We start from the raw sequence: 23,387 nt of genomic DNA, 5'->3' as shown, positions 1-23,387 counted from the left end.
GGTACGACACATTGTTTGATAGAGGATAATTCTAACCCAGAAAATACCAGAGCCAAGGCCACAACACCTAAATTCTCACTGATGGTCTGTGCAAAGCTCCCATGAGGACCATCAGAAGGCCTGATCGGACTCAGGATTCAGCCACAAGGATCGGGAATCCACAGATCCTGGTCTGATTCGCAGCCATCCTGGCTGCACCACCAAAACCCAAGACAGACGTGATTATCTGAATCATTCAGACCACGTTCCCATCTTCCTTCCTCTACCTCCACCTGAAGAAACCAAAACCGAAAAACCCTATATTCACCAGATTCCTTATTCTTCCTGTCGTATCTGAAATAGAGCTGGGGTCACAATGTTAATACTGTGTGGATAGTCGAGGCCTGTTTCTTGGTCTTTGAAATGGGACGGCTGTTACTTTCTTAGTATCTACGCCTTCATTACAAGTCATTTCTAACACACCACCATCCTCATGAAACCAGGTCAGGTAACCTTGCTAGAATCTTTGACTGGTAAGCTTGTCAGGGAAGACATAGAAAGGAAGACCCTGGATGGGTCTGAAACCCAGGGCCAGCCTCTTGACCACATGCTTGGCAGTCCTAAGCACACAGGAGAGAGGAGGCCCGGCCTCGGGTAGTCAGGGGCCCACAAGGATCAAACATCCACTTACCTGGTGGGCAGACGCAGGCGGTCGGCGCTTCTCGAACTGTCCGGTGCTTGGCCAGTCCCTCCAACTTCTGAACCAGAAAAAAAAGAGAGGGGGAAAAAAACCAAAAAAACGAGCATGAGTTTGAGAGAGGACAGGGGCAAAGGTGGAAAAATCAGCAAAGACCGATGTATTGGAAAGATCGACGGCGAGGCGGGGGGGTGGCATTGTTGGGCATATAAATATATTTTTTTTTACAAGGGGGTTCAGTGCTACAGATAGTTTTAGTATGAGAGGAGAAACAAAAATAAACATGCAGCAATCACTTGGGAGTCCATGAAAAGAAGGTGGCAGGTTTCTGCTCTGTTACAGCATTTTCTTTTTTTTTTAAATTTTTAAAAATGATTTTATTTTATTATTTATTTGAGAAAGAGAGAGCATAAGCAGGGGGAGGGGCAAGAGGAGAGGGAGAAGCAGACTCCCTGCTGAGCACGGAGCCCGATATGGGGCTCGATCCCAGGACCCTAGGATCATGACCTGAGCCGAAGGCAGACGCTTCACTGACTGAGCCACCCAGGCGTCCAGTTACAACATTTGCAAACACGAATCCAGAAAAGTCAGAGTGACCATGTAGTCCGTGTGAAGAGTGGAGGGCTGAGCAGAGGGAGGCTGGGCCTTGGCAGCCAACCCTTGGTCCTCAGATTGGATCCGAACCCAGGACACCCCGGGCCCACTTGCTGCAGCCCCCACAGCCCATGGGGCCTCAGACGCTAGGCCCAGACCTAATCCGCCCTGATGACATCTTCCTTCCTTCTCACCAGCAGGGATCCTTGGCCTAGAAAATTTGGCTCAGACCATTTAACAATGGACTGTGCTACATTTGGGGGAAGGGAAAGAATTACCTCAGAAATGGGATCAAACATCCCAGCTCTGCTATTATGCTAACTCAAAGTACGGCTGTGGCATAATCATCACCTGATGGACCAGTCGGAGCAAGCCTGGAGGCCCGGATTGCCATTCCTGCCTCGCACATAGGGGACACGCTTGGAAAAAAAAAGAAATTAATCCCCAAACCCAAATCCAGGTTGAGGAGAGTGAAATGACAGGCCCATAATTCCCAAACAAGTGAAAACTTGAGTCCTAACAAGAAAAAATAAAGTATATTGGGGCGTCTGGGTGGCTCAGTTGGTTGGGCAACTGCCTTCGGCTCAGGTCATAATCCTGGAGTCCCAGGATCGAGTCCCGCATCGGGCTCCCTGCTCAGCAGGGAGTCTGCTTCTCCCTCTGACCCTCCTCCCTCTCATGCTCTCTCTCTCTAATAAATAAATTAAAAAAAAAAAGAAAAGAAAAAATAAAGTATTAACCTTTCCCGAGGAAGCAAACACGTAAAAAAAAATCTCCCTCAAAGCAAAACAAAGCAAATCCCAAATGGGATAACTTGAGTGACAAAATGTGATACTACCACCAGAAGATTTCAACATAAAAATGTAATCTTTCTGGGGATACCCAGGGGGACTCAGTGGGTTAAGCGTCCGATTCTTGGTTCCAGCTCTGGTCGTGATCTCAGGGTCATGAGATCGAGTCCCACGTCAGGCTCCGTGCTCAGCACAGGGTCTGAGTGAAATTCCCCCCCTCCCTCTGCTCCTCCCACTTGTGCTTGCTCCCTCTCTCTCCTCTCTCTAAAAATAAATAAATAAATCATTTAAAAAATGTCATCTTTATCCATAAGAATAAATAAATAAAAATTTAAAATACCTTGACAGCAAGCAAATAAAACTGTTGTTTTTAACTTTTTTTTAAGTCATCTCTGTGCCCAGCGTGGGGCTGGAACTCACAACCCTGAGATCAAGAGTCGCACGATCTACAGACTGAGCCATCCAGGCGGCCCCCGCCCCCCAAACTGTTATTTTTAAAGCACTGCTTTAGAGGAGGTGCAAAGGGCACCCCCAGTTTTGAGCCCCTGAGCACCAGGCCTGGAGTTTGCACAGGAGAGAGGACTCCAGCTGAGCTCGGTCTGCCTCTGGCTGGAGCAGCCCTGGACCGGGAGCTCGGGCCACCTGCCAACACTTCCAACCGCGCCCTCCTTTTACAGATGGGCCACAGCGGCTGATGCCCACCAGAGATGGGGTGAAGGCCTGCAGGTTTTGACGGAACACAGGGACGTGGTTATGCACCCCAGGCAGAGGCTGCGTGGCAGGAGTACCGCGGACAGGCAGGGGGCAGACGGTGCTGCCTTTAGCTGCGCTGACTTGTCCATCTTCACTGCACCTCCCCAGTCTTCCCCAAGGCCTCAGCTTGCCCCAGAAGTCAGGACCTGGCTAGGCTCCTGGACGCAGGCTCCCAGCTCCCAACTGGACCCCTACCTGTCATGTACCTCTGCTCTGGAGAACCTGGCCCAGACTGACCCTAGGAGCAGTGCAGGCAGCCCCAGGCTCCAGAGACCCCCAGAGCTGCCCTGGGCACCCCCCTCCCGGGGGTGGGTGAGAACAGCTCCACTAGCAGCTGCAGACAGCAACCCCCCAAGCCCTACAACCCGCCCCCCCCAGCACCCCCCCTCCCCAGCTGGGCAGGCCCTGTAGCCCACTATCCTGATCAGAGCACGGATGCTGCCCGCTGATGTGAATACAGGCTGGAGCAGGATCTCAGAACTCACTTTCTTCCCCTCCACTGTATTTGCAGAGACTATTACAGATTTCAAAATGCACACGGCAAACGAATCCAGCCTTCATCGTTTATGCCCGTCAATTTGTGTGAGACGCTCTCATTTGTTTTTATCAGGGCTAGACGGTCTAGAAGCCACACTCGCTTCCTTGTTTGAAACCAAAGCATTTAAGGCTAAAAACCAATTTGCTTTTAACAGCCGATCACATCTGGGCCGCTCTCCTAAAAGGGGGGGACGCTTTATCAAATACTGATAGGAAGCACAATTACTTCCAAACTGCTCTTATCGTAAAATAAAAAACTAAACAGGAAACTATGGGAGGGGGGAATAACCTCATTGTTAATGCTAGTAGGTGAGGTCATAACGTAATGGGATCGAGGTTTTGTTTGGTTGCTGACTCTAACTCCGTCTATGCGGGTGTTTCTCTGGATTACACGGATTACAGTTTTATCTGCTAGTCCCCTGCCCCCCGCATCCTCCCTCTCCAGGCCCCTAACTTTCTGTGGGTTTGAAATGCCACTGCTATGAACAACTTTTGAATTAGAAACCCAATCCCACAATCTTTATTTCCATGCTTCGCTTTTTCTTCTTTAATTCTAAGAAAATATTCTTTTGTGTCCAAGTTTGTAAAAATGATTTAAAGGCCTCAATTTTTTTTTTTTTTTGCCTTCAATTATCTGGCAGCACCCCTCGCATCTGCAAACAATATGGTCCTGGTTTTGCATATGCAAACATGTCCTGACTCCAAAAGTAAATAAAGGAGGAGTTTTTAGAGAATAGACCCTGAGACTTTGGGAGCGTTCCCTCCACCAGCTACAGAGGAGAACTTGAAGTTTGCGGTGGGGGAGGGGCAGCGAGCGCGGAGGGGAAATCGTGGTTCTCAGAAAAGCATTACACTGTTAGATGATAAATTTACTAATGACCTGTGGGAGCACTAGTCTGGGACGCTCCGCCAGATGTCTGATCACAGCCTCAAACGAGTGCATTTTGATGAAATATAGATTAATACATGTAGAAGGATGTCCCTATTTATTTCTGTAAAATGGGACAAATAAAGCCACAAAGCCATTCCTATCCTCTTTGACAGAAGATTCCTGCTCTAGGGAAGAAATCTCAGGAAAATAAAAGTCAGCAGGAGCAAAGAATAGTACGCATGAGTTTGTGCCCCTCCCCCCCAAACAGTGGGAGTGATTTAGAAAAGGATGGCCAACTGCCCCCTGATGAAACTGTCATATTTCGTGAAATGTCATTAGGAACACTATGTAGCAAGGGGGGGATGTTTATGATATCATAAATAAAAGGTCTCTATCTGTGTAAAAATTTAGGCATGGGGTGGCAGCAACTACCAAAACATGAACCCTCCTGGCTGTTGAGATTGACTTCTTTAGAAGTCCCTGCTGTGTTGTCAGACCATCTTCACAGTTAAAAAAAAAAAAAAAAAAAAAAGCGTGGAAGTAAAAGAAGAACCAAAATGAAGCCCTCAAGTCTCCCCACCAAGGATAATTTGTGAATGATGGACAGATGATTCTAGCACCACAAGTACCATTTTACAGAAATAATCCTCTGGCCTCCTCCCGCCCCCACAGGGAGGGGCCCCTGCGTGCATTGTCGATGGCCCCAGCATCCCAAGAGGACAGTGAGATCTGGCCTCTGACATTCTTTTTTTAATACCTCATCATGGAGATGAGGAGGATAACAAACACAAAGTATTATTACTGAGTTACTGATTACTTATAATGGGCCAGGCACTGTGCCAACAGCTGTTACCTCATTCAGACCTGCCAAGAACCTTCTCCCCCCCCCCCCCCCCCCCCCCCCCCCCCCCCCCCCCCGTCACCACCACGAGGCGGGGTTTATTATTATGCCCATTTACGGATGAGAACATTGAGACATAAGCATCAGGGTGGGACCTGCATCCTGCTATCAACCAACTTGAATCACAGAGCATGGCAACCTCTGCTTACAAACAATCTTCATATCCCAACCAACCAACCAACCAAACAAAAAGTTTTGATCCACCACCAGGCCAGACAGAACGAAAAGGGCAGAAATCAGATCTGAGGCTGCTGAAGGTTGAGGAATGTGAGGTGTGAAGTACAAGGAGACACAAGGAGACAGTGTGAGGCTGATGGAACTGTTCTGTATGGCACTGAGGTGCTGGATACACAGCTCTGTGCATTTGTCAAAAACAGTAAGACTGGGGCACCTGGGTGGCTCAGTCAGTTAGGCGTCCACCTTCAGCTCGGATCATGATCCCAGGGTCCTGGGATCGAGTCCCTCATCGGGCTCCCTGCTCAGCAGGGAGTCTGCTTCTCCCCGTCCTGCTGCTCCCCCTGCTTGTGCTTTCTCTCTCTCTCTCTCTCTCAAATAAATAAATAAAATATTGAAAAAAAAAACAATAGACTGGACGTCACAAAAAGTGAACGTTAACGGATACACATTTACTTTAAAAATCAACCAGGATATCGGAGAATCCCTGGATGAAACGTAGGCTGTGATAATGAATCTAAGTACATTAAGACTGTGTGAGATAACCTTGAGGCAAGTGGTGGGGAAAAGCATGCAGCTGACCTAAGTAACTTTGCAAAACAGTGTTTTGATTGAGAACTATCAGGCTCAACACAAAAGGAGCCATATAGAGATGCTGTACTCTAGCAACGAAAGTTGTTTCTCACTTTCTCACTGGGCAACGGGCATTAAGAGGGCAATTTTGAAAGGTTAGCAATGTTGAAACTACTTTACGTATACATTAACATTGAACGAGTGAGTAAATACACTATGGGTGATGAGAGCCAGGCTTCTTGCTGTCCAAGAAAGAAGTTATAAATATGCAAAGGGGGAAAGACAGAATGATCCGTGTGGTGCCGGATGAGTCAGAGACGCCACTAAAGGTCACATCTAATGTCCACAGGAAGAGACATACGGAAATAATCATAGGTATGTATATATAGGGGAGTGAATATTCAGGCATATATATGCTAGCTGTGTGCAGAGACCTACGACCAAGGACATCCTGGAAGCAGCAAGCATACCCAGGACCTGAGTCTTGGTGTCTAAATACCATTCTTCAAGAAAAGGAACCGGGCTCCTTGGAGAAATGGCTGATTCTAGACCCAGGACAGGAAATATACAAGATGAACCTCAAGTGTCTTGTAGTGGCAGAAAGGAAGGAAGCCCTTTTTGGAAAAAAGGAGGTGGGGGAAGAGTATGTCAAAGAAACACAAAACCTACCTGAAAGGGCTCAGAATGGCCAAAGCTGGAACAACTTAGGCAACAAAATTAATAATGCAGTATTGGATTATAAGCCAAAGAATAGGTTAGAAACCCATGAGTTCATACTGATATAAATGATTGAATAAGTAAGTGGGAAGAGACAAATTTTCCAATAATATATGTAGATATGCCCTCTGCAGGAGGTGGAGCTAAATTCCCTTCTTCTTGAGTGAAGGCTACACTCACTTCCTAAAAGCAGAGAAAGGAAAATAGTGACTTTATAATGTGGAAATCTGGCAGATACTATGTTAACCAAGTGGTCAAGATTAATGTCACCAGCGATAGGTCATGTGACATCAAGGACCCCTGACATGAGCCATGACAATGGCCATCCACCACAGTGCTATTCTTCCCAAGCCCTCAGAATCCAGTCTAATCATAAGAGCAGCCCAAACTGAGGGACAGTCTACAAAATACCTGACCAGTATGTCCAAAATTTGTCAAGGTCATGGAAAACAAGGAAAGACTGAGGAACTGTCATAGACCAGAGGAGACCAAGGAGACATGACAACGAAATGCAATGCGGTATCCTGGGTGGGGTCCTGGGATAGGAAATGGACTTTAGAGGAAAAACCAGGGAGATCTGAATAAAGTCTATAGTTCCCTTCTTAAAAAAATGGGTAAAAAAAGAAATCACAAAGTCCCTTAAGACCCACTAAGATACAGCTTTGTTATTTTCTATAACACATCTACTTTTTTTAAAATTGAGGTGACGTTCACTCAGCATAAAATTAAAGTGAACAAGGTTAAAGTGAACGGTTGGTGGCATGTGCAACTACCCCTTTATCTAGCTCCCTCTTTCTAGTTCCAAAACATTCTCATGACTCCGAAAGGAAATCCAGTGCCCACTAAGCAACTGCTCCCCATTCCTCCCTTCTCTGAGCCCATGGCAGCTGCTGATCCTTCTGTCTCTATGGATTCACATATTCTGGAACAGAATTACATAATATATGACCTTTTGTATCTGGTTTCTTTCACTCAGCATAATGTTCTTGAGCTTCATCTACTCTGTAGCATGTATCAGCAATTCATTCCTTTTTATGGCTGAATAATATTGCATCGGGTGTCTATACCGTGCTTGGTTCATCGATTCATCTGTCGATAAACATATGGGCTGTGTCCACCTAGATGAATAGTGGGATATTGTTACTAAGGAATTGGACCTGGTCTTTTTAGTTAATAGTAATTGTATTAGTTTTTAATTGTTGCATAACAAATTGTCACAAAATCAGCAGCTTGAAACAACACATATTTACTAGGGTTTCTGTGGTCAAAGGTCTGGACACAGACAAGTTTGGTTCTCGGCTCATGATTTCCTGAGGCTAAAATCAGTGCATCAGCTGAGTGTTTCTTTCTGGACTTCTGGGTCCTCTTTCAAGCTCATGTGGTTCCCTGCAGTCTGTGAGCCCCATTCTCTTGCTGGCTGCCGGCCAGGGGCTGCTCTCAGCTTCTAGAGGCCACTCACAGTTCCTTGACATGTGGCCCCCTCCACACACCCTCTCACGCTTCAGATTCCTCTGACTTCAGGAGGGGCCCAGTCCCTTCTGAGGACTCACCTGCTTATGTCAGGCCCACCAAAGATAAATGTTGTAATGAACTCAGTCAACTGATTGGTAACTCAGTCCCGGGAGTGATCCTATCATAATCACAGTTCTGCCTACACTCAAGGGGAGGAGATCACACAAACTGTGTACACCAAGGGGTGAGAATCCCAAGGGTTGTCCTAGAATTCTGCCTGCTAAAGTAAGGTATCACAGCTAATTTCTTACTTTGGTTGAATGTGCTATGGTTATGTACATATGTAAGCATATTTTTCTATAAATCTAAAATTATTCCAAAAAATTTTAAAAGCCACATCATGGATTTCTACTTCCAGGCAAGATGGAGTAGTGCAACTATATTTATCCTCCTGCATAAAATAGTACCACCAAAAACCAAAACAACAACAACAACAAAATCTGCAAATGAAACATAGGAAACACAGGTTTTGAAGACACTGATACCAAGCAGGAAAGGAGAGTGATCTCAGACAGAGAACAAGGGCTCCAACTTCCTGCCTGGGGAGAGTTTCCAGGCTGCGGCACAGGGAGGGAAAACAGACATGGAGCCTGACAGCCTTCTGAAGTTGGAGAGCTGGAGCCAGAATGTCCACAATAGCCAAACTATAGAAGGAGCCCAGATGTCCATCGACAGATGAATGGATAAAGAAGATGTGGTATATATACACAATGGAATACTACTCAGCCATCAAAAAAATGAAATCTTACCATTTGCAATGACGTGGATGGATCTAGAGGGTATTATGCTAAGCGAAATAAGTCAATCAGAGAAAGACAATTATATGATTGCACTCATGTGGAAATTAAGAAACAAAACAGGGGATCATAGGGGAAGGGAGGGAAAATAAAATAAGACGAAATTGGAGAGGGAGACAAACCATAAGAGACTCTTAACTATAGGGAACAAACTGAGGGTTGCAGGAGGGGAGGGGGGTGGGGGGATGGGGTAACCGGGTGATGGGCATTAAGGAGGGCATGTGATGGTATGAGCACCGGGTGTTGTATGCAACTGATGGATCATTGAACTCTACCCCTGAAACTAATAATACACTCTGTGTTAATTAATTGAATTTAAATAAAATAAATGTTTTTTTTAAAAAGAGATGGAGGGCGCCTGGGTGGCTCAGTCGGTTAAGCGGCTGCCTTTGGCTCAGGTCATGATCCTGGAGTCCCAGGATCGAGTCCCGCATTGGGCTCCCTGCTTGGCAGGGAGTCTGCTTCTCCCTCTGACCCTCCCCCCTCTCATGTGCTCTCTCTCTCTCTCTCAAATAAATAAATAAAATCTTAAAAAAAAAAAAAGAAAATGTAATTAAAAAAGAGATGGACTCCCATGCCAGGCAGTTGGGGCTGCAGAGCAGAGGACCCGAGAGAACCAGAGACCTGGGAGGGTTCTTTGCAGATGTTCCATGGAGCACTGATCAGTACATGGGGGAGGCGATGACCCGAGGCCAGGGGAAGAACCACCCAAAAGAATGCAGGGAACAGCACGGAGCTCTTACACGGGGCTGGGAAGGGTACCCACTCCCCCAGCCAGATAGGTGAACTCCCTCATTCATGATCATAAACCAGTGAGTAGAGCACCAAGAAGGGTCTTGCCTCAGAGATAGGGAGTAATCAGTCCTAGACTACCCTGGCTCTGGTTCCACCTAATGGATCCTAAAATCAGGACCCAAAGGATCCAACTATTTCCAAACAACTGTAACCCAACAAAGCTCATGAAAATTTACAGAAATACAAAAATATTCAACACCCATTGAGGTAAAAATTATAACGTTTGGCGTCTAATAAGAAATTACCAGCAGGAAGACCCCCATAAAGAGAAAAATCAGTGAACTGAAACAGACCCACAACTGCCACAGAGGTTAGAATTAGCCCCCGCAGACCTTGTAACTACGTGGAACATGTTCAGGGAGTTCAGTAGAGGCGTCAAAGATACTAAAATATCTGCACTGAAATTCTAGAGGGAAAACTACCATGTCTGAGGTGAAAGACAGGACAGAGGGGATTGATGGCAAGATTAGACACCGCAGAAGAGAAGATTAGTGAACCTGAAGACAGCAATAGAAATTATCCAAAATGAACACAGAGAAAGAATGAAAAAGAAAAGAAGAAGAAGAGCATCAGTGAACTTTGGGTCTTCAAGTGCACAGATGAGTGGAGTCCCCAGATTGGGAGAGGGAGAGAGAGTGAGAAAGGGAGAAAACAGACAAAAATATGTGAAGCAGTGAGGGTCAGAACATTGTTCAAAGTTTGATGAAAACCATAAACCCACAGATCCAAGAATCTCAGGGAAACACAAGCACAATAAACATGACAAAAATCACACCAAAGCAATTGCTTCAAACCAGTGATCAAGAGAAAATGTTAAAAGCAGCCAGAGGGAAAAGGACGCATTACGTGAATACATAGAACTCTTGTTCTATTTATGCTGCTGGTGGGAATGTAAAATGATACGATAAGTTTGCACAACAGCTGGGCAGCTTCTTGAAAAGTTAAATCACACACCCATCAGACGATCAACCACCTCATTCCAAGGTCTGCATAACCAAGAGACACAAAGCATTTGTGTCCATACAAAGACTTGTACACAAATGTTAACAGCAGCTTTATTTGTAATCACCCCAAACTGCAAACAACCCAAATGTCCATCAACAGGTGAGGGGATAAACAAAGGATGGCATCTCTCTATGATGAAATAACACTTGGTAAGGAAAAAAAAGGAACTAATAATATATGCAAACATATCAATGCATCTCTCATGAAGGAAACCAGACACCCCACCCCCTGTAAAAAAAAAAAAAAAAAAAAAGCATAATTTTGTGTCATCCTATTCATATAAAAATCCTAAGAAAAAAGATGATTCAATAGTGAGAGAAATCAGCAATACCTGGGTGGCAGGTGGGAAGGGACAGAACTCAAGGGGGCAGGTGAAGCTTTTGAGGGTGATGGATATGTTCACTACCTTGACTGTGGAGATGGTTTCATGTTTGTACCCATATGGTCACAATGTCTCAAATTGTAATTTTAAAATATTTGGAGTTCATTACGTGTCAAATATACCTTTGAAAAATGATAAAAACAAAAACACTCTGGCCCTGGTTCCCACAGGCTTGCTCCCCAACCCCTAGGGTGGGGGAACAGGTGTCCTGGGGTCAGAAGGCATCACTTCATGCCACCGGGCTTGGGGTTCCACCTCGGTGCAAGGTAAACCCCGCCAGAGTCAAAGGAAGATAGTCGGTGAGAACAGCTAGCCGAAGGCTGGCATTTGGCAGGAGCTCAGACACGTTTCTCTAAGGGACGTGGGGTTTCCTCAGTGACTCCCACTGGCACACTGAGTGACTTCCAAACCATATGGGCACACATTTCCTTGGGGGTCCCTGCTCAGTCCTGAAACACGTTGGCATGCTTTGAAACATTCAGTGTGCAAACGAGAAGCAATTCTTCAGCAATCGTTAATTCGCGTTCCTATTTATTTATTTTTCAAAGATTTTATTTATTTGTCAGAGAGAGGGCATGCGCGAGCACAAGCAGGGGGAGTGGCCGGCAGAGGGAGAGGGAGAAGCAGACTCCCCACTGAGCAGGGAGCCCGATGCGGAACTCGAACCCAGGACCCTGGGATCATGACCTGAGCCAAAGGCAGACACTGAACTGACTGAGCCACCCAGGTGTCCCTCGTGTTCCCACTTATGATTTTTCAAAGACACACATCCCTTCCTGTCAAAATCTACTAAGATTCACCACACAGGCTGACAGGACGAAATCCTATCCGCAGCCCTGGGTGGGGGGTGGACATTCTCCACCACGGCTTTCGACAGGCTGAGGACAGCCCCCGGGCTGCCCCCGGCAGGTCCTCCAAAGCCTTCTCACGGCCCAGCCAGCCTTCTCCCGCAGTCCGGGTCACCGAGCCAGACCCTGCCACAGTCCCCACACCGAGGTGGCCTGCTTCCCCTGACCCTCGCCTCTCGGTCTCGTCCACGCGGAATGCCTGTGGTTTCTCCTGGCCTGTCATCTGATCTGACAGCGTCTCAGGCCGACTCATGTCCCCCCAGAGTCCGTATGTTGAGGTCCTAACCCCAGTCCCTCAGAATGTGACTGTATTTGGAGACATGGTCTTTAAAGAGGTGATGAAGCCAAAATGAGGTCAACTATGAGGTGGGCCCTAATCCAATGTGACTGATGTCCTTCTAGAAGAGATTAGGATATGGACACACAGAGGGAAGACCATGAGAGAGGACACAGAGAGAGCACGCTCATCTGCCGGCTGAGGAGAGGCCTCAGGGGAAACCAACCCAGCCGACACCCTGACCTCTGGCTTCCAGACTCTTCTGTTGTTTATGCCCCCCTGACTGTGGTACTTTGTTAGGGCACCCTGAGCAGACAAAGACAGATGGGGTCCCCCCAACACCCCACCCGCCTCCTATGGGGACAGATGGGTGAGCAGGTAGTGGGGAGGCTAGAAGGACATGGACGCCTGACCTCGGAGCCAAGTGAGGGCCCACAGGCCACGGGAGTCATTGAGGGTGGCATTCAGGGTGGATGGGGAGCAAGGGGAGAGAGATCCCACTGAGGCTATTTAGGAAGATGAGCAAGAATGCAGAGCTGCTGGGTCTGCCTGAGGCACGGGGTGAGAGGACCCAGAGAGACCAAGCATCTCCAGAAGGGCCAGGTGCTAACGGAAGGGGACAGAAGAAAGCCCAGGAAGGAATCGTCCCAGGACCACCCAGCTGGGATGAGGCATCTTTCTCCAGCTCACCCCATTCTTAGCCCCGGGGATGAGCCTTGCTACAGGCAGGGGGAGGAGGAGGAATTGGCCCCAGGAAGGGCCCTGGCCCCAGAGGTTAATGGACACTCCACAGGCAGGATTAGCAGAGCGGGGAGCAAGGGGAGACCGATGGCTCACTCACTGTCCTGGGAAGTGAGTGTCACTTCATCCTCAGGGAAGCGGAGTGAAGCAGACACTGGCACCCTCTTTCCAGAGGAGGAAGGAGGGGCTTGGAAAAGGCAACGCATTTGTCCCTGGCCACTGCAGCTGGCTTAAAGGGAGCTCCAGACGCAGACCCAGATCTTGCTGCTCTGGAGCCCGCAGCAGGAGCTGGAGGGCCCAGTGAAAGGGGCTTTCAGGAGGACCCAGGTGGGACAATCTCTGTGGTGCGTATGTGCCCGCACACGCCCATATGCACACCCACGGGCACGCATGCATACACACACGCATGCATCTATATGCACATTCATGTGCGTGCACACTCACACACAAGCACACTCACACACATGCATCTATATGCACACACGTGCGTGCACACACTCAAAGGCACATTCACATGCATGCACACTTTCACACGCATGCATCTATATGCACACACGTGTATGCACACACAGATGCACTCACGTGCGCATCTATATGCATACACTCAATGGCACATTCACATGCGTGCACACACTCACGTGCATTCAGACTCGTGCGTGCACACTCGCATGCACTCACATGCATGCACCTATATGCACACATGCATGCATACACTCTCACATGCATGCACACACACATGCATCTATATGCACTCATGTGAGTACACACATACAAGCACGCACACTCACACGCACGTATCTATATGTGCACACTCAAAGGCACACTCACATGTACTCACATGCAGGCATCTATATGCACACACTCAAAGTCACTCACATGCATGCACACACTCTCATGTGCATGCACACTCACATGCATGCATCTATATGCATACACTCAAAGGCACATTCACATGCGTGCACACACTTTCACACATGTGCATCTATATGCACACACGTGCGTGCACACTCTCATATGCACTCACGTGCATGCATGCACACTCACATGCATGCATCTGTATGCACACACTCACGTGCGTCCACACTCAGACACATGCACACTTGCTCTCACGTGCATTTGCACTACCTGCACACACTCTTGTGCCCTCCAGACCTCATAGTGGCTCACCCTCACACACAGGCCACACACCCCAGTCCAACTGCCACGTGAACTTGCTCTTCATTTGACTACACTATACCATGGGGCTGCAAAGAAAATGCCGTGGACGGAGATGGAAAAGGCACCATTAAATCAATGGACAGACCGCGTTTTTGTGTGTGTGAAGATCCTCCTGGGAGGCCCAAAGCTGGGTAGGTTTTATTTAAACTGTCTCCTAAAAACCCCAGAAATCACTGTAATTGCTTTATGACTTGTTTCACAACTCAAAGTTGGAGGCAAAGTCCGTTTTAGAAGCTGAAAATACCCATTTGAAAGCGTTTCCCCCCCAAACCTGATTTTGCGGCTACATCAAAAAAATAAAGATTTTCTCATTTACCAATGGATGTGTGTGAGGCCTCTAATCCATCAGGTTAATCATGAGCATTTGGGGGGTGTTCGTGCCATGTTGTGTAACCGCAAGAACAGACTTATTATTTAAAGCGAATTTATTAGGTGTTCGGGTGCCCTTTCACAAAGAAAAATCCATCTAATAATTTTTGTGAATAATTAGGTTTTTATTTTGGTCATAAACATGAATTTGTGTGTGTGTGTTTAAATGAAAAAAATCTCATTCCGCTGAAACGAGAAACTGGGGGGAAAAATGGACTTATGAAGCCAATTCAGCCCCTGCTTTTCTTCAGTGACCAAGCAGTCCCACTTCCCATCACTGACGCGGACACTGGACCTGGGTTAATACCATTTCCACTTCTGTGTAGCCTCCGGGGGCTGGTGGAATCCCAGCGTTAAAGGGACCATGGAGCTTCCTCTCCAATGTAAACAAGCATATACATGCACCTTCTGGATGCACCCAAAGAAAGCCTTCCACTAGGAACAGCCATGAGCGGGAGGTGGATGACATCTGGGGCACTTTGGGCCATCGGCTTGTTTAATCCCCATGGAAACCTCATGACGCACGTATTATAATCCCCATTTAACAGCCGGGCAGGGGCGCCTGGGGGGCTCAGTCGGTGGAGTGTCTGATTCTTGGTTTCAGCTCAGGTCCTGATCTCGGGGTCCTGGGATCGAGCCCCACGTCGAGCTCTGTGCTCAGTGCATAGTCTGCTTGTCCCCCTCCCTCTCTCAAAGAAATAAATAAAATATTTTAAAAAAAACCACACATGCAAAACAGAGGTTTGGAAAAGCAGTCATTTACCCAAAGTGACACAGCTGGGAGATGGCAGAGCTGGGATATGAACTCGGATCCGCTTAAAGCTAAAGTGCTCCCTGCCATCCACACGTCTGCCCCCTATGGAGGGTGTCCACACTGGCAGGAAAGGCTGCTGCCCTGGGCTCGATGACTGCTTTCTGCAGCTGTGAGGCTGAGGGAAAGGGCTCAGGACCAGGAGTCAGGTTGCTGGGGTTCAGACAATCGCTGCTACCTGGGGCCAGTCATTGCCCCTTCTGCCCAGGGTAAATCCTACAAGAGAGGCACTCCATCGCCTCCAGGAGCACACTGACGCCCCTTCCTTTAAAACTACTTCTGCAAATTTATTTCTTCTCTCAAGGATTCGTGCTTTGTCCTGAAATCTATTTCTGGACATGATGAAGCGATGTCTTCTGAGGGCCTGTGTCAATTAAAGATTAATCCTGATCCAACATGTGGGAGAAAATTGAACGAGGAAGGAGCTGGAGGTCGTGTGTGGCCTCCAGAGAGCACTCCCAAAACCAAATTACATTTGTTCGCGGACTTAGAAAGACGTCATGGGAGCGCAGTGGGTGCGATGCCTGGCACTTCCAAAAAGCTATTCCAGAAAGGGGTTGGTGGCACCAAACCAAAACAGGAGCCTGAAATCACTGCGATGAATCGTCAGTGTTTCTGGATCTTGTTTTAAGGCTTTCTTTGTTATCAGTTGCCTTTTGCTTTCAACAACAACAAATCCAACTGAAATTAAAAATCCAACCAAAAGACAGATGGACTCCACGCTGTCCATCAGAAAACGTGACTTCACAAGGGTACAGTTTTGGAATACCACAGGCAGATAAACGAGCCTGGCCTGGACAAACCTGGATATTCTAAAAAGGAAACAAAAAACAAAGCCCTAAAGATGTTCCTCTTTAGGCAGTTACTTACATCCTAGAGAATAACAGAAGGAAGACACTTCCCCAGGATGCCACTGGCTGTGCCATTTTCTGTGCCAACAAAAATGTGGAGGAAGCCTAGATTCTAGGTGGACAGAAAGATGCAGATTCCATTGATGGGGTCAGATACAGCTGTGAAAGACTGTGCAGCCCCTGGAAAAACATTTTTGATGTAAGGTCGGAATGCACACACGCAAGCTATACATGGTGCACGCTCTGTGGTTAGCATTGGGTGGGTGTAAATCTCCGAGGATGAAGGACTGGACAAAATTATGCAAAATGTTAAATAGTCCTTGTTTTAGGGTGGTGGGGTTATCAATAACATGAATCATGTTAAAGCAACATACACTTTGGGGTTTTTTGTTGTTTTGTTTTTAAGAAAAGGAGGAAAGGGAAGGGTAGCCAAACTGGCATGCTATTGCCCAACACTGGGTCTAATATCCTGGATAAGGAGGTGGCCACAGCTCAGCAGCAGTGGGAGCTGGAGAGCCGGCGAGCACGGCAAGGGGCAAAGACAAAAGGGTCTGCACCTAACCCCACAAAGAGCAGGTTTGGAAGAATGCCATTTTCCAGCAACACCTACCAATGCCTCATGGTCGGGGATAGAATTAATTAGGGGAAAGGGAGAAACGTGTAGAAATCTGGTAGAGGATATGGCTTCTCTGAAGGTATAGGATTATACCAAAACCCTGTGGGGCCCTGAAGGTGAAGGGCAGGGGATCCAGTGCCCAGAGCTCACCCCTGTGTTGAAACCTAATCTCCAGTGTGATGGTATTAGCAGGTGGGGACTTTGGGAGTTGAGGAGGAAACGAGTGTGGAGCCTCATGATGGGATTAGTGCCCTAACTTGGGGCTCAAACTCACAACCCTGAGATCAAGACCTGAGCTGAGATCAAGAGTGGGATGCTTAACTGATGGAGCCACCCAGGCGCCCCGATAAATTCTCTAATTAAAGCCAGTCCAAGCTGGGGTCCCATCACATTGCTATTTGAAGGTGCAAGAGTCCAAGGACATGTAGAAAGGCTGAATCTAACGAGATGATGCTCCTGAGGGTACAGGGGACATCTTGCTCTGGGGACCATGGTTATAATTGCACATGCTCTGGAAGGGAATCTGGGGGTCATGGTGACATATGGCTGCTGAGAAAAGCCACAGAGACCCATGGCTGGGGGTAAGGGAGGACAAAGAGGAGAGCTGTCTGGGCACATACCTAATGGGTACAGAGGGCTCCATACAGCAGTCTGGGTGTAGTGATCTTGTCCTCGCAGTGGCTGAGCCAGTTTCTCCAGCCTCACAGCCTCCTCCACCTACTGCAGGGTGACATAGGTATTCCCACTTCCCCATTATGGGGTCCACTGAAGGGTCCACTGAAGCGTCCACTGAAGGGTTAAAGACCATAAACTGCCAAGAATGGCGTTGTGCCAGAGGGAATCCCCGAACGCACCAACCTTGCCTTTGACTCTGACTGGGGGCAGAGCTAGAATCAGGACCCCAAAGGAAACAGAAATTTTGTGGCTGAGGAATGTTCCCAAAGCAGGTGTGGGTATGAAAACTGTGGTAGGTCAGTGGATGACCACCCCCCCAGCACATCCCCATCCTCCTCTGGGGTCACCTTCTACAGGCCCCACCTGACACTGCTGGTTGTTCCCCAAAACATTCCCAGGGGAGAAATCAAGATTGGTCCAAGCCTCCTATGGCAAGCCCATTACCCTTGCCAGTGACAGGATGATGGCAATCGTGGGCGCTGGCTCTGCTCGGCGGCCATACGGGGAGTCTTCTGAGAGGTGCTGGGAGCTTCCCCGCCTCTGACTCAAACAAAAGAGAAAGCCTCTTGAGAAGAGGACTCTTTCTCCTGCCCCCTTCCCTTCTACCTCGGTTACTCTTGTGTGAAGATACGAGCTCGGAGCTGCAGCAGCCATCTTGACACCATGAGGAAAAGCCCAGAGAATGGCAGACACTGACCCAGACCCACTGGTGGCCGACTCACTGAACTAACTCAGAACTGCTGACTAACTTCCAGGCTCCTCTGGTTACACAAGATAATTCAATGACTGTATTGTTGAAGGCACCACGCTCGGCTATTCCGCTACTCACCATCAAAAGCACACTTACTGACCAATGCCTTCCTCTATATTATTGTATTTGCTTGTCCCTGCACAGGTAGTTGTGAGCTGCACATTAGGAAAGAGGTTGAAGAGGTTAGATGACACAGCTAGTAAATGGTAGGACCAGAGCCCTTCTCTGCCTACTGGGATAAATTCATTCAGTTCATGGACGACCCAACCTCAGGAGCCATGCCGCAAACCTTCGAAACCAGTATGTAAAAGTCCCATTCAAACATTTCCAAAATACGTTTGCAAAAGAAATGTCCTGACAGTTGGCTTGTTCTAAACATGCTGCTACCTTTTTTTAAAAAATTTTTTTAAAGAATTTTTTTTTTTTTTTAAGATTTTATTTGTTTATTTGACAGAGAGAGACAGTGAGAGAGGGAACACAAGCAGGGGGAGTGGGAGAGGGAGAAGCAGGCTCCCCACGGAGCAGGGAGCCCAATGCGGGGCTCGATCCCAGGACCCCGGGATCATGAACTGAGCCGAAGGCAGACGCTTAACGACTGAGCCACCCAGGCGCCCCATGCTGTTACTTTTTAAAGATTTATTTATTTAAGAGAGAAAGAGAAAGAGAGGATGAGTGTGAGTGGGGGAGGGGCAGAGGGAGAGAGACAAGCAGACTGCTGAGCGCCAAGCCCGATGTGGGGCTCAGTCTCACGACCCTGAGATCATGACCTGAGCCGAAACCAAGAGTCCGTTGCTCAGCCGACTGAGCCACCCACACACTGCTATGTTTTAATACTCTGGTTTCTCTTCAGATTGCATAAATCTTTCACCTTTTCCTAAACATGTTGCTATTTTATAAAGCTCTCCCAAATTGCTTCCCCACCAAAAAATTAAAAAAAAAAAAAAAAAAGAAGGAAAAAATAAAGGGAGAAAGTAAGCATGCAGGAAGTCACCAGAAAGAAACTTTTTGGTCTGGGAGCCAGGAAATGTCAAGGAAACAAATGGAGCTACGATTGACCCTCCCATCTCCTGTTGAGCCATGGGATTCAAAAACTGGCTCTTTATTAACATGTTCTCCATAGGGCAGTCCTGATAAGTGGCAGGCCACCGCAGAGGCCAAGAAAGCTGCATGTGATTCTGGGTTTTACGGTAATTTAACCAATACATGTAGTAGTTGATGGTAGGGGAGAAAACTGAATTTTACCCTGAGTCTCTGAGTTTTTCTTGTTTTCAAACTGATTGGTCTGGACAATGGAAGACCAGGAGCCAAAATAAATCCACTGTAAGCTGGAAATGCTCTCCTCTGAATACAGCTAAATATTTCTTTAATCCTTGCATTAAATTTGTTACTGGAGTATGAAAGCTATTTTATTTACTCTAAAATTTAAGCTGTTGTAATACTGTAATTATAGGTGTAATGAGTGGGGGGTTGATTACTTCGGCAACCTATCTAAGGCACCTTAAAAGCATAATATCAGATGTTTGTTGTGCATTTATATTTTCGGGTCATAATGAAGATACTATCGTTAACGACTTTTTCATCTTATGAAAACCATTTCTTTCATTTTTGGATCATGGGAAGGGTCTTTAGTAATCCCAAGTTAGCATGAATATTCCTTTTTTGGAGCTTCTGTATCTACATTATCAGGCACAGCAGCCAGTCCCCCCAAAAAAGTTATGTCACACTTTTGTTCCCAAGGGAACAAAGACATTGGGTCCCTTATTAACAGTGGCTTTTGTTGGCTTATTTTGTAATGTTTTTTTCTGACATTAAAGTTGTGTGTGGTTGGCAAGGATTTCTCTTCCTCAATTTGGATGTGGTTTCTGCCTCTGAAACTCGGAAAACAAGCTTGTTGATAAAGGACAAGCTGAAGGCACCCTCGCATGCGTAACTACTTCAGCCACAGACTCAAAAGATGCTTCCCTGAAAACAAATCGGAGCTGGAAACCATGTTCAAGTTCAAATGTTCTTCCCTTCAGAGATTTTCAGCTCAGTATTTATTTGTCCTTCCTATGTAATGGTTCAAAAAAAAGTATCTTCACAGCCATTTAAAGCCAATTCCCTGGGCGCCTGGGTGGCTCAGTTGGGTAAGCATCTGCTTTCAGCTCAGGTCATGATCCCAGGGTCAAGGGATTGAGCCTCCTGTTCTGGAGTCCTCTGGCTCCCTGCTCAGCAGGAAGCCTGCTTCTCCCTATCCCTCTACCCCTCCCCCTGCTTGGGCTCTCTCTCTGTCAAATAAATAAAATCTTAAAAAAAAAAAAAGGAGATAAAGCCAATTACCAACTCCTTGAGATGCACCTCCCACACCCTCCCACTCCCACCTCAGCCAGGGGCTTACATGTCCCATCCAGGGACATTAGTGAGAAGAACGGCTTGTTGCAGGAACAGACAGACTAGACCGGTGCCCTGGGAGAGAGATGGCTTCTCACAGGGGACCCCAAACAGCCAGAAGTTCAACTCCAAGTGCATTAAACCACAGCATCTCTGACATTCCACCCTCCAACCTGTGCTCCAAGCGCATATGCTCTTCAACTAACTAAACCCAACTAAGCCAAGTTTAGTTAGCTGGTAGTACAACCTGCCCATGGACACACATCCTGTCCTCACGCCAGCCTGCGGAATGCTGCAGTGAATTTCAAGTGGAAATCCCTGGATGTGAAATTTGCCCTTGGCCTTTCTAACGGAGAGCAGAGAGACTGGGATGGAGACAGAGACATGAAGTCCCACCCAGGTAAAATCAGTGTCGCAGGAGGGGGGCAGAATGAAGCCACTGCAGTCTCTCCCCTCAGATCCTTAAGCCTCAAGGTCCAGGACTTGCGAATCCACCCTTTTCAGCAGGGGCTGCTTTGCCAGGGCATCCGCCCTGTCCCCACCACCATTAACCTGGACACAATTGGCAAATTCCTTGTAAAAATATTTTACTGGGATTTCTGATTCACTCGGTCCGGGCTTGCAGTTTATTTTTACTAAGAGGGGCCTCCTCTTGGAAAGAACGGCTCCAGTTATTGCAGTAACAGAAATGTTACTGGGCCTCCATAAATCAGTTCAACACCCTGGTCTCTAGGGATTTGCCAAAAGATAATGGGCTGCAATTATGGAAGCTTCAGCACCAGTCGCCAGCGGGGCTCCGGGGAGATTTCCGAAGTCTGTGGGCACTTTGAAGACTAAAAGAAGGAAATCAATTCACGAAGCAGCAATTCTGCCCCAAACCACGCTGCTGGAGGAGAGGTAACGCTGGCTTCAATTAAAGTCATAAGGAACAGGTACCCGGGATTAGAAGGTGTGGCACAATCTTCTCCCATTCCCTCAGAGATTCCAAAGGCACTCAACCATGGATACACAGGGTAATACATGAATAAAGATCACAGCTTGCACAGTTGAGGGGAAACGGTTAGTAACAGGCTTGGCCTACCTCTCCTCTACCTTGAAACCCTGGCGCTTTTCCTGCTACAACTGAGGATGCGCCTCTGGGCAGGATACTTGGGATCTGCTTTTCCCAGGAGGAAGAGGGTGGTAAGGGAGGTGAGCACAACCAGGAGACCCCCTGGCCAGTCCACCTGCCTGTCTCATTTCTAAGGGGAGGGGCACTGCCGCACAAAACATGGAGGTTTTCATTGAACATGATGGATGGGTGAGGGTTTTGCAGCTCCAAAGGTGGCGTCTGCTTTGAAGACACACAACCGCAACCCTAGTAGAAGTGTCACAGCGTCTCATACGGCACTTCCAACGAGCGCATGAAAATTCAGCATGTATCTGCATCGCTTGAAACCAGAATTGGGCTTTTTTTTTTTTTTTCTTCCCGTCATCCTACCAGGTTTCGTAGGCACTGGGTGCGCACTCAGCTCCAAGAGCCCCAGAACACAGCATTTCCAGGATGGAGCTGCTCGGAAACAAGCCTTTCCGGAGGGAGGTGGACAGGGAAAGTGGCGCTGACCGGGTCCCTGCAAGGGCCCTGGCCGTCAGGTCTGTCCGAGGCTTCCCTCCGCCCTGGCCGCCGGCCTGCTGGGGAGCCCGCGCTTCTCCAGGTACACCAGCCCAGGGCACAGTGGTTGCGAGGCTACCGGGGGCGAGTCACCCACACGACTCTTCCCACACGAGCCTGGTCATTCGTCCGGCGGCACCGAGGAGCCAGGCGCTCAGCGCCGGCGGGAGGGGACCGGTCGGAGCGCGCACCCCCGTGGAGACTCGCCCCCAAGTCTGTCACAGTTTCTAAGTCCGTAGGCTTTCCTCTCCCTCCCCGCTGCTCGTTCCCGAAACGGCACTTCCATCTCGCGTTTCCCGCGGCCGCTGCGCCCTGGAACGCGGGAGACGGCAGGAGCCCCCCCACCGCCCCCCCGGGGACCCGCACCCGCAGCCTTCCCCTCGACGCGCAGGCCCCGGCGACCCCTCCTCGGAGACACAGCCGCACAGCCCGCGCCCCCCCGCGCACAACCCCTGCCCCTGGCCGCCCCCGCGCCCCGCGCCCCTCACCTCGCGCAGCAGGCGCTCCAGGTGCGGCTCGGCCCAGGCGGCCAGGGCGCCCGGCGGTCGCCGCAGCAGCTCCCGCTCCTCCTCGAGCGCCGCCACCCGGCCCTGCAGCGCGGCCGCCTGGGCGCCCAGCAGCAGGCAGGCGGCCGCTGAGCCCACGGAGAGCAGCAGGCACAACGCGCTCACCGCCCAGGCCACGGCCGCCGTCGCGGGGCGCCCCCCGCCGCCCGCCCCGCCGTCCTTCCGCGCGTCTCCGCCGGCGCGCTGGCCCGGGCTCATGGCGCGCGGGTTGCGCGTGGGTCTCCCAGGGGGGCGGTGAGGAGCCGCGGGCGCGGGCTGGCGCGCGGGGAGCCGGCGGCAGAGCCCGAGGCACGAGGTCGGCGGGGTGCGGGGCTTGGCCTCCGGGCAGCAGCGGAGCGCGGCGCACGCCCCCCTCTCCGCCACCAGCTTCTCCACAGCGGCCACTTTGGGCAGTTTCCTCTATGCAAATAGACCCTGCCAGAAAAGGAGCGGGGACCCACCCAGGGGAGGAGCGGCCCGGCCGGCCCCGCGCGGCGAGGGGCGGGGGACGGAAGGGAGCTGGCTCCTCCGAGGCACCCCCCAACCCCCGCGCGCGCGCCTGGCCGACCCCTGGCCCGGCGCGGAC

At 49.0% G+C, this 23,387-nt stretch overlaps 1 protein-coding gene across 1 annotated transcript in view; it reads right to left on the bottom strand.

The window, feature by feature from the left end:
• The window catches only part of COL23A1 (collagen type XXIII alpha 1 chain), a 308,363-nt gene extending 285,343 nt beyond the window's left edge, over nucleotides 1-23,020 (bottom strand). Inside the window, exons 1-2 of the mRNA XM_035013904.1 lie at nucleotides 22,745-23,020; nucleotides 671-737 (exon numbers count right to left, since the gene is read on the bottom strand). Coding sequence (XP_034869795.1) covers nucleotides 671-737; nucleotides 22,745-23,020 — 343 coding nt within the window. The remainder of the gene's footprint in view (nucleotides 1-670; nucleotides 738-22,744) is intronic.
• Nucleotides 23,021-23,387: the final 367 nt, after the last annotated feature.

This window comes from Mirounga leonina, unplaced genomic scaffold, assembly GCF_011800145.1.
Source record: "Mirounga leonina isolate KUSES-001 unplaced genomic scaffold, KU_Mleo_1.0 Mir_168, whole genome shotgun sequence".
Classification (NCBI taxonomy): Eukaryota; Metazoa; Chordata; class Mammalia; order Carnivora; family Phocidae; genus Mirounga; species Mirounga leonina.
Note: the sequence above shows the minus strand (reverse complement) of the source record. Positions and strands in the feature narration are given on the sequence as shown.